The sequence below is a fragment of the Equus caballus genome, chromosome 5, assembly GCF_041296265.1.
Source record: "Equus caballus isolate H_3958 breed thoroughbred chromosome 5, TB-T2T, whole genome shotgun sequence".
NCBI lineage: Eukaryota > Metazoa > Chordata > Mammalia > Perissodactyla > Equidae > Equus > Equus caballus.
This window is the reverse complement of record NC_091688.1, coordinates 43476514-43490529: the sequence shown is the minus strand read 5'-3', so window position 1 is coordinate 43490529 and position 14016 is coordinate 43476514. Positions and strand designations below refer to the sequence as shown.

Below are 14016 nucleotides of genomic sequence, written 5' to 3'. Positions count from 1 at the left end.
TTCTGTTTCTCTGGAGAACCCTGACTAATATAACTAATACAGCAAGTAAAGTGTGGCAATGGGCCCACGCTCATGGAATTCGCTGTTCTTATCATGTTCCCTATCATCCTCCAGTGACTACCTTGATCAAACTATGGAATGGCCTTTTGAACATCTAGTTATAGTACCAGCTAGGTAGTAACACCTTGCAAGGTTGGGGCAAGGTTCTTCAGGAAGCTGTATGTGCTCTAAATCAGCATCTAATATATGGTTCTGTTTCTTCTATAGCCAGAATGTGTAGGTCCAGGAATCAAAACGTGGAAATGGGAGTGGCACCACTCACTATCACCCCTAGAGATGTGCCATCAAAATTTTTGCTTCCTGTCCCAGTGACCTTACACTCTGCTAGTCTGGAAGTCATAGTTCCAAAGGGAGGAATGCTTCCACCAGGAGACACAATGATGTCATTGAACTGGAAGTTAGGACTGCTACCTGGCCACTTTGGCATCTTCATGCCTATGAATAAACAGGCAAAGAAGGAAATTACTGTGCTCAGTGGAGTGATTGATCCTGATTACCACAAAGAAGTTGGACTGCTACTCCACAACGGAAGTAAGGAAGAATATGGCTGGAATACAGGGGATTCCAGGGAGCATTTCTTAGTACTACCACACCCTGTGATTAAAGTCAATGGAAAACTACTACTCAGTTCAGACAGGACCACTAATGGACCAGACCCTTCAGGAATGAATGTTGGGTCATCCCACCAGGCAAAAAGAACCACGACCAGGACCTAATTATTATGAGTATTTCTTCCTTGCTTTATCACGAATGTGTGTGTGTATCTTAAGTATCTTTTTCCCCCTTTCTTATCCTCTTATCATATAACATAAAATATATTGACTTATGTACTTAAATATTGTTCAACTTTACATAGTATTTAAGTTAAGGATCTTGAGGAGAAAAGTAAACATGACTCAAGGGCTTCGCATCTTCTTCTCAGGAAAGGGTTCGTGCGTCTTCTGTTGTACACATCATAGTTGTATCATGGTAGCTGGATGTGTGGCCTTGTCATTGTCTTTATCTGGAGATTAAATATCATTTAAGGAGATGTGTATGGGTGTCAAGTTGACAAGGGGTGAACTATGATTATTATCTTAATTAATTTTATGTGTTAACTTGGCCAGGCCATGGTACTCAGGTTTTAGGTCAAACATAAGTCTAGATCTTGCTGTGAAGGTATTTTTTTAGATGTGATTAACATTTAAATTAGTAGACTTTGAATAAGACAGATTACTCTCCATAAGGTGGGTGCACATCATCCAATCAATTAAAAACCTTAAGAGAAAAGATGGAGGACTCTAAAAGAAGGAATTCTGCCTCCAGACTGCCTTCGGATAGAGGCTGTAACATCAACTCTTCCCTGAGTCCTCAACCTGCTAGTCTGCTCTGCAGATTTCAAACTTTCTAGCTCCCACAATCATGTGAGCCAATTCCTTAAAATAAATCTCACTATGTATATGTACAATCCTATTAACTGTTTCTCTGAAGAACCCTAATATAACGTGTGTACATATGTGTGTGTATGAGAGACAGAGAGTGAGACAGAGAGAGAGAGCGAGACGGGGGTGGGATGGGCTCTCTGTCGTCTGTCCATCATATTTTTGTATGTTTATTTATTTTTGCATTTGTAACATATATTTATATATTAGAGATATTAGTTCCTTACCTGGCATATGTATTTTTCTCTAGTTAATTTTTTGTCTTTTTACCTTGTATGTGTTACTTTATGCTATATAAAACAATTTTTTTTGTTATAGACTTTTTTTATTAAGATTATGATAGTTTAAAACCTTGTGAAATTTCAGTTGTACATTATTGTTAGTCATGTTGTAGGTACACCCCTTCACCCTTTGTGCCCTCACCCCACCCCACCTTTCCCCTGGTAACCACCGATCAGTTCTCTTTGTCTATATGTTAACTTCCACCTATGAGTGGAGTCATACAGAGTTCGTCTTTCTCTGTCTGGCTTATTTCACTTAACATAATACCCTCAAGTTCCATCCATGTTGTTGCAAATGGGACGATTTTGTCCTTTTTTATGGCTGAGTAGTATTCCATTGTATATATATACACCATATCTTCTTTATCCAATCATCAGTTGCTGGGCACTTAGGTTGGTTCCATGTCTTGGCTATTGTAAATAATGCTGCAATGAACATAGGGGTGCATGGGACTTTTGGAATTTCTGATTTCAGGTTCTTAGGATAGATACTCAGTAGTGGGATGGCTGGGTCATAAGGTATTTCTATTTTTAACTTTTTGAGAAATCTCCATACTGTTTTCCATAGTGGCTGCACCAGTTTGCATTCCCACCAGCAGTGTATGAGGGTTCCTTTTTCTCCACAACCTCTCCAACATTTGTCACTCTTTGTTTCGGATATTTTTGCCATTCTAACAGGAGTAAGGTGATATCTTAGTGTAGTTTTGATTTGCATTTCCCTGATGATTAGTGATGATGAGCACCTTTTCATGTGTCTATTGGCCATCCTTATATCTTCTTTGGGGAAATGTCTATTCATGTCCCCTGCCCCCTTTTTGATTGGGTTGTTTGATTTTTTGTTGTTAAGCTGTGGGAGTTCTTTATATATTATGGAGATTAACCCTTTGTTGGATAAATAACTTGTAAATATTTTTTCCCAATTAGTGGGCTGTTTTTTTTTTGTTTCAATCCTGTTTTCCCTTGCCTTGAAGAAACTCTTTAGTCTGATGAAGTCCCATTTGTTTATTCTTTCTATTGTTTCCCTCGTCTGAGGAATTATGGTGTCTGAAAAGATTCTTTTGAAACTGATGTCAAAGAGTGTACTGACGATATTCTCTTCTAGAAGACTTATTGTTTCAGGCCTAATCTTTAGGTCTTTGATCCATTTTGAGTTTATTTTTGTGAATGGTGAAAAAGAATGGTCAATTTTCATTCTTTTACATGTGGCTGTCCAGTTCTCCCAGCACCATTTGTTGAAGAGACTTTCTTTCCTCCATTGTAGGCCCTCTGCTCCTTTGTCGAAGATTAGCTGTCCACAGATGTGTGGTTTTATTTCTGGGCTTTCAATTCTGTTCCATTGATCTGTTAAAATTTAATTTTTATGTAATTTATCAGTCCTTTTCTTTATATATTATGGATTTTGTGCCATTCTTAAAATACCTTCTGCCACTTGACAATTTAGCAAAAATCTTATGTATTTTCTAATTCTTTAGAGAATTGTGTCATCATCTATAGTTTAAAAGAAAGATTTTCAAAGAGGGGAAAGAACTAAAATTTGTTGATGTGCTAGTTTGTATCTCAAAAAGGAGGAGAGTTGGAAGGCACAGAGGAAAATTAATTCAGTCTGGATTATTCCCCATATAATCTCAGCAGTGCCCTCTCCAGAGCCCTGGGGAGGATGAGAGAATGATGGTGGAAGAGATAGACCCCTTGGAAGAATCGGTGACCTCAGAAAGCCTTTGCTAGTCAAACATGTTTATTGAACCATCCCAAAGCCATTGATAGCATAGCTAAGGCCAGAGAGCTGCAGTCCAAGTGATGTGGTTGTAACCATGCTGCCGACCAACCCCCTAAGTCTAAGCAGATTGATAGTTCGGGTGCTGCCCTGCCTCAAAGCAGAGGTGTAGGCCAGATGACCTCTTCACTCCATCATCCTAGGAATCAAGAACTGTGCTCCTGTCTGAGCCAAGTCATGGATATCTTGGCCACTCCCCATAACTAAGTCCATTGGGACAACCTGAGCAAATGTTATAGCCAAGTGAGACAGTGGCATACCTCTGCAGGTGACATGGCCATCCCAATACACCGTGCCTGTCTCAGAGTGCTGCCTCCTATGAGGATTACCTAAGTCATAGGGAGTGGCTATTTGTAAACTGTAAAGTAAGTGCTAATGCTAATGAAAGGACTTTTTAAAAATCTACTAAGCACCCATGTGTGCATAACCTTGTACTAGTTGCTGAGGGGAATCAGAAATACAAGGCACAAGCTGTGCTGTCAAAAGGTTTATTACAATCTCACCTGTAAGGTACGTCACCTAAAGGATATGGAGCAAGTAGGATTTGAACTGAATTGTCCCCAGAAAGGAAAATGTCATGGAATAAAGCGTAATAGTATGGTAGGGAGAGACACGTTTATAGCACAGCTGATGCTCCAGTTCTACTTGGGAAGCAGAGCAGAAACTGGAGAAGCTGTGCAGGGTCCTGCTGCACAGAGCCTTGGACATCAGTGAAAACGCTGGCCTTGATCCTGAACGTAGTGTGGAGCCCTAGATGAGGCTTCCTTAAAAGTCAGGGGTAATGACTCCTGGAGTGGGGGATGGAGGAGGGAGAATGCCAGTGAAGATGAGAACCAAGGAGAAACCTCTACAGATTGAGGGCCGTGGAGTTTCAGGGAAAGTCGGGCGCCTGGAGATACCTGATGCTGAGAATCACAAGCGAGCTGGATTCTCTATCTGTGTCTGTGTCTGTATCTCCATCTCTATCTGTATTTGCATCTAAGTCTATATGTATTTATGCAAGCACATATAACCTTTGAAACATGATCAGTCTAAAAAATCCACATGCGTGTGTACATATATGCTCACAAGATATTGGTTATTCTTGCCCATGTGACCGAGATATAGATATTATTGAGTGAATTCATGTCTCATTCCACTCTGTAAAATTATTTCGGACACTTCGAGGGAAGAATTTCTTCCCATAATTACTCCTAGCTCTAATTTGCCTTCATCTAATTAATATGTTTAGATTTGTTTTTTATAATGCTGCCCTCCAGATATGGAAGGAGCACCTGCTATATACCACGTTGAAATTAGTCTTTATCTTAATCTCCTAAAAACGTTCAAATACAAAAAGCCCTTGAAGGAACCCTTGCATCCACGTAGGAACAAAGCAGTAACACTAGAGATTCATCTTGAATGGTGAGCCCTCCTCTTCCGTAAGATGCTCCTGTCTCCTCGAGCAGGGGGCTCATTTCCATAGGGTCCTCCTCCGACATGTGCCCCAGGCTTGAAACCCTGCTACAGTGTCTTCTCCTTTCTGTTTTCTCATCCACGAGCTGACCCTCTTCCTCTGTGGGAGATCCTTAGAAAACAAATTCTTGTTCTACTGTGCAAAGCAAGGCAGCTTTTCTCCCCAGCTCCTCTCCAGGCATAGTTTTATCTGAAAATATATGAAAGACCTTAGTTGAAAAAAATGGACATTTTAAAAGTCAAATGTACCTCTCCTAGAAAATAGCTGTGATATAAAAAAATCTACTCCCTTTCAATTATTGATGGGTAGAGAGTTCATTTATGAGTGTCCGCTGTGTCATGGGACCTTTTCCAGACATTTTCCTTCCCTAATTCTCTTGACCTTCACGACACCATTGAGAGTAAATTTTATCATCTATTTTAAATTTGAGCAAACTGAGAATGAGAAAGGTTAGGTGATTTTCACAAGATCACACAGCTAATAAGTGGCAGGACCAGGATTCTGTTCCAGGTGTGTCTCACTCCTAATCCAGGCTTTTAATTGTGATGGTGTAGACGTGCACGTGTACACACACACACACACACACACACACACAGAGGATCTGCCAGAGTGGCTGGGACACAAGTGGAGGTATTTAAAGGCTTCTGTGAGTCCTAGTTTAAAGCAGACCCTCAGGGAAATAGGACAAGGGGACTGAAGAGATGAAGATGAATGAGTGAGGGACAGGCAGCTGTAAGGAGAATGAGCTGACGTTGATGGTGGGAATGTCCTGGGCCCCTGTGGAGAGATGCAGGGGAGGAGCTGCCAGTCATCACCTGTCACAGGACCCGTGTGGGTGGCAGAAGGCAGTCCTCTCATGCCCAGGCCCTGTCTCACACACTGAAGGCAGAGTCCAAGCCCGGGATAAAAGGGGCTGGGGCCAGAGCACCTCCATCCACTCCCTCCTGAGGAGCTGACGGACCCTGTGCTGCTTGTGCGTGAGTAAGTGTCTACTGGGAGCAGGAGACAGCCTTCCAAAGAGGGACGCTCAGACCAGAGTGAGAGGGCAGGCACGGGTAGGGTCTTGGGGGCTGTGGTCCATATCATTAAAGACAGACAAGGCCGGAAGGGACAGAGCCGGGGGCAGGTGGGAAGACAGTGAGAACAGTATGAGTTCAGCGATGGCTGAGTATGCTGAGGAACCCACCAGATCCGCAGCTCTGTGCGACTCACAGGATGAAAGAAGGAAACCTCGGCTGCTGTGATATTCTAGGAGACGCTTCAGAAATGGAGACACCTTGAGAAACCACTGCATCCTCAAGGCATGATTCGGGCACAGGGATTCTCAAAGTGAAGAGAGGATCAGAGGGATTTTTGGAGATTGTTACACATATGGGTATAGGACAAGGCCTGGAAATACATTTAAAAGCTCCAGAGTTGGAAAAGCACAGAAGTTTAACCATCTCCAGGTCAAAGTATTAGTGTAAGAGGTGGTATTTCTGAGACCATCAGAGCACTGGGCTGTGAGTCAAGGGACCTCTCAGCTTTCTCTTTAGTAACGTGAACCAGCCAGGAAATCTCTAAGATCCTCTTCTATTTTGATCTTGTAAATGTCTAAAATGTGAAAGTGTTTAGGTTGTGAACAGGATATTTTTTTCCATAAAGAAAAATATTTCAGTTCTAAATTAGTCTCGATAGAACAATTTCAATATTTGAATGACATAAATGAAAAAAAAAATTTTTTCACTTTCCTGACATCATTTGGTCTCAGTTTTCTAATTGGTAGAACGGATGATGATGACTTCCTACTTTAAAAGGATAAACTGAGGTTCAAAGGAGACGCTGTGAGAGTAGTCGGTAAGGTGTTACAAACGATGAAAGTGGTAGGGATTTGTTTTCTCTGACTGATCTTAAACAGGTTATTTAAATGTACATAGTAGAAATGATGCTGAAAGGACAAGAAGGGGCAGGGTGGGCTCTGTGTGCTGGGTCTGACTTATTATTTGACTCTCCCTTAGCTCCTGAACATCCACCTGCCGACATGTCCTGCCAGCAGAGCCAGCAGCAGTGCCAGCCCCCTCCCAAGTGCCCCACCCCTAAATGCCCCCCAAAGTGTCCTCCAAAGTGCCCTCCAGTCTCTTCCTGCTGTGGTGTCAGCTCTGGGGGCTGCTGTGGCCCCAGCTCGGGGAGCTGCTGCAGCTCTGGGGGTGGTGGCTGCTGCAGCTCTGGGGGAGGAGGCTGCTGCCTGAGCCACCACAGACGCCGCAGGTCCCACCGCCGCAGACACCAGAGCTCTGACTGCTGCAGCCAGCCCTCGGGGGGCTCCAGCTGCTGCGGAGGGGGGAGTGGGCAGTCCTCTGGAGGCTGCTGCTGAAGTGGACCCTGAGCCAAGAAGAGCTAACTTAGAGACAACAAATGGCCAAACACTTCCTCCTCCCCCTGCTCCTCCTGGGCTTGCCTGAGTGGCGGAGATGTCCCATTACAGGTTCTGAGCTCTCGGCTAGAGGGTCTCTCTGCCCCAGGATTCAGAAGCCTGAATCCTCTCCCAGAACTCTATCTGCTGACCTCTGACATCAACTGTGTTGTCTCCCGTGGGACCCCAGACCGCAGACTCTAACTCCCTCCTCAGCCAGTTGCCTTGCAATCTGCAACCTCAAATGAATCAATAAAACAAGGAATCTGCTCACCATCTTGTTCTAGACTCGTCCTTGTCTGCTTGCATCCTAATATTCTTCTCACTGCTATCCATTCTCTTGCAGGAATCAATAGAATCAGATATTTGGGGCGGGGGGGGAAAGTGGCTCTGCCTTTCCTCTGACACCTTCTCTCGGATGAATCCTATGTAGGTCTGCTAGAGCACAGCCTCCTGATGTCTCATGAACACAGTGCCTTGGACTTTGGACTTTCTTCAGGGTCCCACCCCGTCCCGGGCAAGGCAGGGAGACAGATGTGTAGTCCTCCCACCTTCTCTTTGTGATACTGCCCCAACTCACCCCCAACTTTCTGTCTTTTTCAGCCCAAAAACATTGTTCAGAAAATTATACATGAGATCTCTGCAAATAAACCATGAATCTTAGTTAACTCTAACCAGAAACGCCCATTTAGCATGTGGCAAAGATGGTAAAAAGTGAAAATGCCTATAAAAGGAATCAGAGACTTAAAAGAAAAATCAGTCACTTCTCTCTTTTCTCTCCCTGAGTCCCAAATCAAATAGTTCATCTCTATACTTTGTAAAGAAATCTTGATTTTTCATTAAAATTATTTTCAATTACAAATTTCTTGTGATTTTTAATCATTGTTAATTTTACTTTGAGTTTACTATGTCTTGATAGTCTTATTATGAACTAGATAAATAGCTAACACCTTGAATTTATGTTTTAGTCCATTAAAAAAGCACAGGTGTCTGGTGGAGCAGACGGCAGGAACACATGACAGGGATAGTGTGGTTCACACCTCACAACTGCTGTGATTAATACGACCTCTAGATGTCCCTGTGTCTTTAGTCAGTCACTTAAGATTCAAAGTTCCATAAGGATCGTTACAGACAGTGATTCTCAGCATGTGCCTGCCCTTTGGCTAGTCCAGGAAGCTAGAAGAGGAATACATTCCCTCTGGTTTCAAGTAAGAAGAGAGAGCTCAAACACTACGCATATTTGGGGGTCCTCTCCAAAAAATGTCAACTGTCATGCTAACAAGCATAGAGTTGATTGCTGGCCAAAGTGACAGATGACCACCGTGCTGTCTAAATAGGAATTCTCAGACAAAAGGAGCCTATATCCCTCAGAAGTGTGATGTTTCAGTTGAGACCAGGTTCACCCTGCAGTCGAGGCTCCCTCTCCCCTCTTAGACTAGATGCCTCCTAAAGACAGGTGCTGTATATCCATCTTACACTCAAGTTTCATGAAAGCAGAGGTTGTTTCCCTACAGATTGTGAAGAGTTTCTTGTATATTTTCTTCTAAGAGTTTTATAGTTTTAGCATCTCAGTTAGGTTTTTGATCCATTTTGAGTTATTTTTTAGAATGTTGTAGGTAAGAGTCAACTTCGTTCTTCTATATGTGGATATATAGTTGTCCTAGCACCATTTGTTGAAAAGACTTATTTCCTCAGTGAAATGTCTTGATACCTTCTCAAAAATCAATTGACCATATATTGATGTATTTCTTTCTGGACTCCCAATTCTCTTTCATTGATATTTATGTGTATTCTTAGTTAACACTTTTTTTTTTTCTTTTTAGCATTTAAAAATGTCATTCCTATGCCTGCTGGTCTCCATTGTTGTTTATGTCATTTGTTAATAGTATTATGGTCCCTTGTGATGAGTCACTTTTCTCTTGCTATTTTCAAGAGTTTCTCTTCATCCTTTCTTTCAACACTTTTACTGGAATGTGTCTGGATGTGGACCTCTGTGTTTATCCTACTTTGATTTTGTTGACCTTTTTGAATGTATAGATTGGTTTTCACCAAATTTGGGGAATTTTCAGCCATTATTTTTGAATACTTTTTCTGCTTCCTTCTCTCTCCTTTCCTTCTGATACCCACATTACATATATGTTGGTGAGCTTAATTTTTCTGAGACTCTGTTCACTTTTTATCATTCATTTTTTGTCTATGACTCTATCTCAAGTTTTCTGAGTCTCCTTTCTACCAGTTCAAATATACTGTTGTGCTCTTCTAGCAAATTTTTCACTAAGAATGGAAGAAAGAAAGAGAGGAGACATCTATTGCTCCAAGAAATAGTGTCACAAATAGGGACTGGGAATGAGAAGAGATGGGTATTTCTCAGGGATGACCTCCTGTTCCCAGACCAGGATGGGGTGCTAATAACAATGGGAGCCACATATTCAAAACACTATCATTCTATTTTGGTAAATTTAGGCTGACTAGTTCCATTCTCAACCCATACCCAGAATTCGCCTGCCTCTCTGTTTGCCTGTATTTAACTTATTGTCCTGTGTTATCTATTAATGTGTCTACATTATCTCTAGAGTTAAAGCTTTGAGGCATGGGATGGGTTTCTTATTGCTTCCTGTATCCAGCACATGGTAGGTGCTTAATAAATATCAAATCATAGAATTATACTCATAGATACAACTGAACCTGGAATAGAGATCAAGTGGGACTAGAAGGAGAATAGTAAATTTCTGGGGTTCTGACTTGGAACTGGCTGGACTTGTAAATCTAGTGGGGGCACAGGACAGCTCAGGAAGGCCTACTTTAGGGAATGGGCAAAGGTAAATACTGATCTTCTCCACTGAAAGTGCTAATCCTGGTGGAGCGGATCACCAACACCATCCTATATGTGATGAAATTCATTGTACTGGAAGTGACTGGACTTAGAGATTTCTGTGGGCAATTATCATAAGGAGTGATCTGGGGGAGTTGGAGAGGAAACAGAAAGCTTGGTTCACCCAGGGAAGAGACTCCAAGGAGAACCCTCAGCCCTTAGGGAGGGGCAGTAGAGTTTGGGTAGTTGTTAGTTAACCTCAGGGAAATGCATTTGTGATGTGTGAGGTCTCAGGAGCATGGGTTTATATGATGTGGGTGTGGGTGGGGAAAAGGAACAACTGGTATGTTGAGACCAGAGGTACTTGACCTCCCACTAATGCTTAGTATATGTGAAGCCTTCCTGAGAAGTAGTTAGAATTTTTTCTGATACCTGAGGGGGAGTAGAAGAGGAGGAGGAAGAAGAAGAAGAGAGAAGAAGAAGGAGGAAGGGAGAGAAGAAGGAGTCTGATCTCTGAGGCCATAAGTCAGATGCTCTCTCTCCATGGTCCTGTTCTAATGGGGTGAGATAGGCTTCATACCATTCTCTCACCTTCTGTTTCACTCATAAGAACTTTTCTCTCCCTTCATCCAAACTGCATGTCAAAGCTTACCTGCCCCCCGCCTCCCCGCCCCACGACGAGTGCATTCCCAGATGAAGAAGGCAAGCCCTGACAATCCTGTCCTGCTGGATTTGGGGTTCCAACAGCTGCTCCTCTTCTGGCCTTGTCCTGTTCCCCACCCTGGTTATGTACTTATCCCTCGTCCCACACCCCAACCCTGCTTACCTTTGTCTTATATATGATTTAAAGCCTTTGAGGACAGCCCATCTAATCAGAATATCCCTTGTAATTGCTCTTCTTTTTCATTTACTCCACTGTTTCCTGAGTCCCTACTGTATGTCAGGCATTGGGAACAGAGAGGCAGGCGAGACACTATCCCTGCCATCAGAGAGTTTCATCAGTGCCTTTTTACTTAGCTGTGCATATCAGCAGCAGTTCTGAGATGGAAGCATCCAGAGATGAGGAACTATATTCAGATGAGAGTGTTTCCACTGTAAGCACAGCCAACATGTGCTCATGTTAATTTTCATGAAAGGTGAAGGAAAACTTTTCACCCTGTGGAAAGTTTTTCCATGGGGTCCCTTGATAACTACAAACAGCTCTCCTTTCGCATTTAAGAGATAGCAGGGTTTATGAATGTTTTATTCTCCGTATTATTCTCAGCCTGTCCTGTAACGTGAGGTCCACCCACAATTTCTCTGTACTATTTATAAAAGGGTGTTCACAAAGGCCTTAGGTGAGGAGGGTGAACACAAGAAGTCGAGAACTGATTCACAAAACAAAAAGGCGTGGGATTTTGTTTTCCTCCTATTTTTTGTTTTCTCAAGACAAAAAGTCTATTCTAATGGCATATGGATTGTTTCATTCGACAAATATTAATGAGCATCTTCTTTATGTCAGGGACAGTATCAGGCCCTAGGAATGCAGAAGTGATAAACACAAGGTCCCTGTCATCAGGAAACTGTTTAATAGAGGAGATAGGACAAGTATTTAGGTCACCCTGACTTTGAGCAGCTATAAAGGATGTGAGGGGTCTCTATGAAGTTCAAAAGAAGAAGGATTCAGATGTGACCGGGAGACCAGGCAAGTCTCCGTGGAGGTGATGGCATTGAGTTGGATGATGAAAGTCATGGATGATGGGTGGGGGCTGGACCAGAAGGGTCTTCCTCAGACTTGGGTAGTATTGAACTTGGTCCTCTCCTCCAATCTTAGATAGAACTCAACAGCTGTCGTATCCTCATTCAGCCCCCAGGAATGTAATCCAGACTTAGTCAGTGTACCTACCTTCACTCAGGCCATCTGAAGGCTCCAGCCTTCTGGTCACTAACTCACATGGGAATCCTTTTGGTCCATGTCCCAGCTGTGTGTAAGCGAGGAATCTAGCCCTAGGAATTATGAAACATCCGGATAAATAATCCACTCCATGGCTCCTCTCCAATAACAGGTAGCCTGGAGGCTTCAATTGGAGGATGTATAAAAGGCCTCTTCCTTCCCAGCCCCACAAGGCCTCCAGACTCCTCCTGGGATGACTTGCCCACACATCTTCCTATAGGGTGAGGATACTTATGTGTAGAGAGAGACTTGGATGTCCCTCACTTAGATGCAGCTAAGGAAGCTCTGATCTCTCCTTTTGTCTCTTAACAAGGGATAATAGATAAGCTAAGTAGGAGAGGTTTGGGGCAGCGAGAAGGGAAAAGAAGTGGTTCCTTGCAAAAGACCTCAAATGATCTAACATGAGAGAAAGCCATAGAAGCTAGGGGGTCAGAGAAGCAGAGAAGGTGCATGCAGGTTTAGGAATCTCAGGGTAAAAGAAGACTGAGTGAAGAAAGAGCAGAGACTTGGTTCTCCTTTAAGCCTGACCATGGTGGACACTAGCCTGGGAAAAGTGGGCTGTCAGCTCAACTGGGTTGTAGTTTGTTTTTCTTGTTTAAGAAGAGTAAGTTACTAGCTTGGTTATTGGTGAGTAGGTCCCCTGGGAGTTCCCACCATGATTTACTATCCAGATTTTAGCCCTTTCAAATTCATTTTTTCCCCCTCCTGGGATGGATTTTAGCAGATTGTAAAGGCTAAGGGTCCATTTTGTCAGCCCCAGCACATGGAGAAGTGAAAAATATACCCAAGGTCCTGATCTAACCAAATGCTCTTTTCCCTTCCAGCTTCCACCTGCTAGCCCAGTGATGTCACAGCAGAAACAGCAATCCTGGGAGCCTCCTGGTGCTCCCCAGTGTGCCGCTCCCCAGTGCCCAAGCCCTTCCCTGGCTTCCTGCTTTGCTCCTTGCTGTGCTCCCCATTCAGGAAGCTGCGGTTCTGGTTCCCGAAGGCCCCGGGATCAGAGCCCAGCTCGCTCTGAGAGGGCTCACCAAAAGCCCCGCTGCCTTAGTGGTGGCACAACCTACCACATCAAAGAGGAGGAGTGTTAAGGTGTCCGTCCCAGAGGAGAGAAGCACAGGTACAGTTGCTCTCTCCCCACCCGGGTCTTGTGCATTTATTAAGCAGAGAAGCTCAGGTCCTCTCCTTCTCATTTGGGAGGAGAAACACCTCCTGGCCCCCAGCAATTAAGAGGAGAGAACTACAGTATGCTGCACTTCTGCTTCTGTCTTCCACCCACCCCTTCAGCTCAGCAACAGCACAGCTGCTTCCTTTGGAGCCGTGGCTGCTGTGAACACTTGAAGTGTCTGCTTGGACGTGCTGAGACCTCCTCAGGTGGATGCTGTCCCTTCTTCTTCCCTCCTAAGACAGCCGACGACATTTCAAAGAGACAGATGGTTTGAGACTTATGCCTGAGTTCTCAGCATCCTCACAGCCATCCACCTACGTCACATCATGATCCTAGCACTGAAGGCTTCAGTGTAATAAACATATGTTGAGCCCCCGCTGTGTACTGAGCTCTGTGTTCACAGATGTAAGTGGGAGACTTGTCTCTGCTCTAGAAAAGCTTACAAGCTAGTGGGAGAAGCAATGTGAACTCTAGATTGAAATATGTGTATGAATAAATATAATTTTAAGCTGATTGACATGCTTATTTTTTTTCTCACTTTGTGCCCGAAAGAACTTAAAGGAGAAAAAAATGTAGAAAAGGTCAAGGACAGCAGGGTGAGACTCATCCTGGTGGTGTGGATCAAAGGCGGTTTCTCTGGAACAGAGAGAGCATGCCGCTTGAGGGGAGGAGAACAGGCTTCCTGAGGAGATAGGATTTAAACAGGGCCTTTAAAGAGAAGC

General features: G+C 43.5%; 2 protein-coding genes across 3 annotated transcripts; both read left to right on the top strand.

Annotated features, from left to right (window-relative positions):
• The first annotated feature begins 5882 nt into the window (after positions 1-5882).
• Positions 5883-7657, top strand: LOC106783198 (late cornified envelope protein 1F). Its single transcript, XM_070267112.1, has 2 exons — positions 5883-5973; positions 6990-7657. Exon 2 carries the CDS (start codon positions 7013-7015, stop codon positions 7343-7345), a length of 333 nt encoding a protein of 110 aa, XP_070123213.1. The 5' UTR covers positions 5883-5973; positions 6990-7012; the 3' UTR covers positions 7346-7657.
• A 4581-nt stretch (positions 7658-12238) lies between these two features.
• LCE6A (late cornified envelope 6A) lies at positions 12239-13807 on the top strand. 2 transcript variants are annotated; one of them, XM_070269016.1, is made up of 3 exons: positions 12239-12350; positions 12954-13246; positions 13414-13807. In XM_070269016.1, the coding sequence occupies exon 2, from the start codon at positions 12975-12977 to the stop codon at positions 13215-13217; it is 243 nt and encodes an 80-aa protein (XP_070125117.1). In that variant the 5' UTR covers positions 12239-12350; positions 12954-12974; the 3' UTR covers positions 13218-13246; positions 13414-13807. The 2 variants fall into 2 exon arrangements, with proteins under 2 accessions (XP_070125117.1, XP_014595260.1); XM_014739774.2 differs by having other exon boundaries at positions 12954-13807.
• The last annotated feature ends 209 nt before the right edge of the window (positions 13808-14016 follow it).

Bases quoted from the DNA above. Each gene is read 5' to 3' on its own strand.
- LOC106783198 (XM_070267112.1), top strand. From the start codon at position 7,013: ATGTCCTGCCAGCAGAGCCAGCAGCAGTGCCAGCCCCCTCCCAAGTGC.
- LCE6A (XM_070269016.1), top strand. From the start codon at position 12,975: ATGTCACAGCAGAAACAGCAATCCTGGGAGCCTCCTGGTGCTCCCCAG.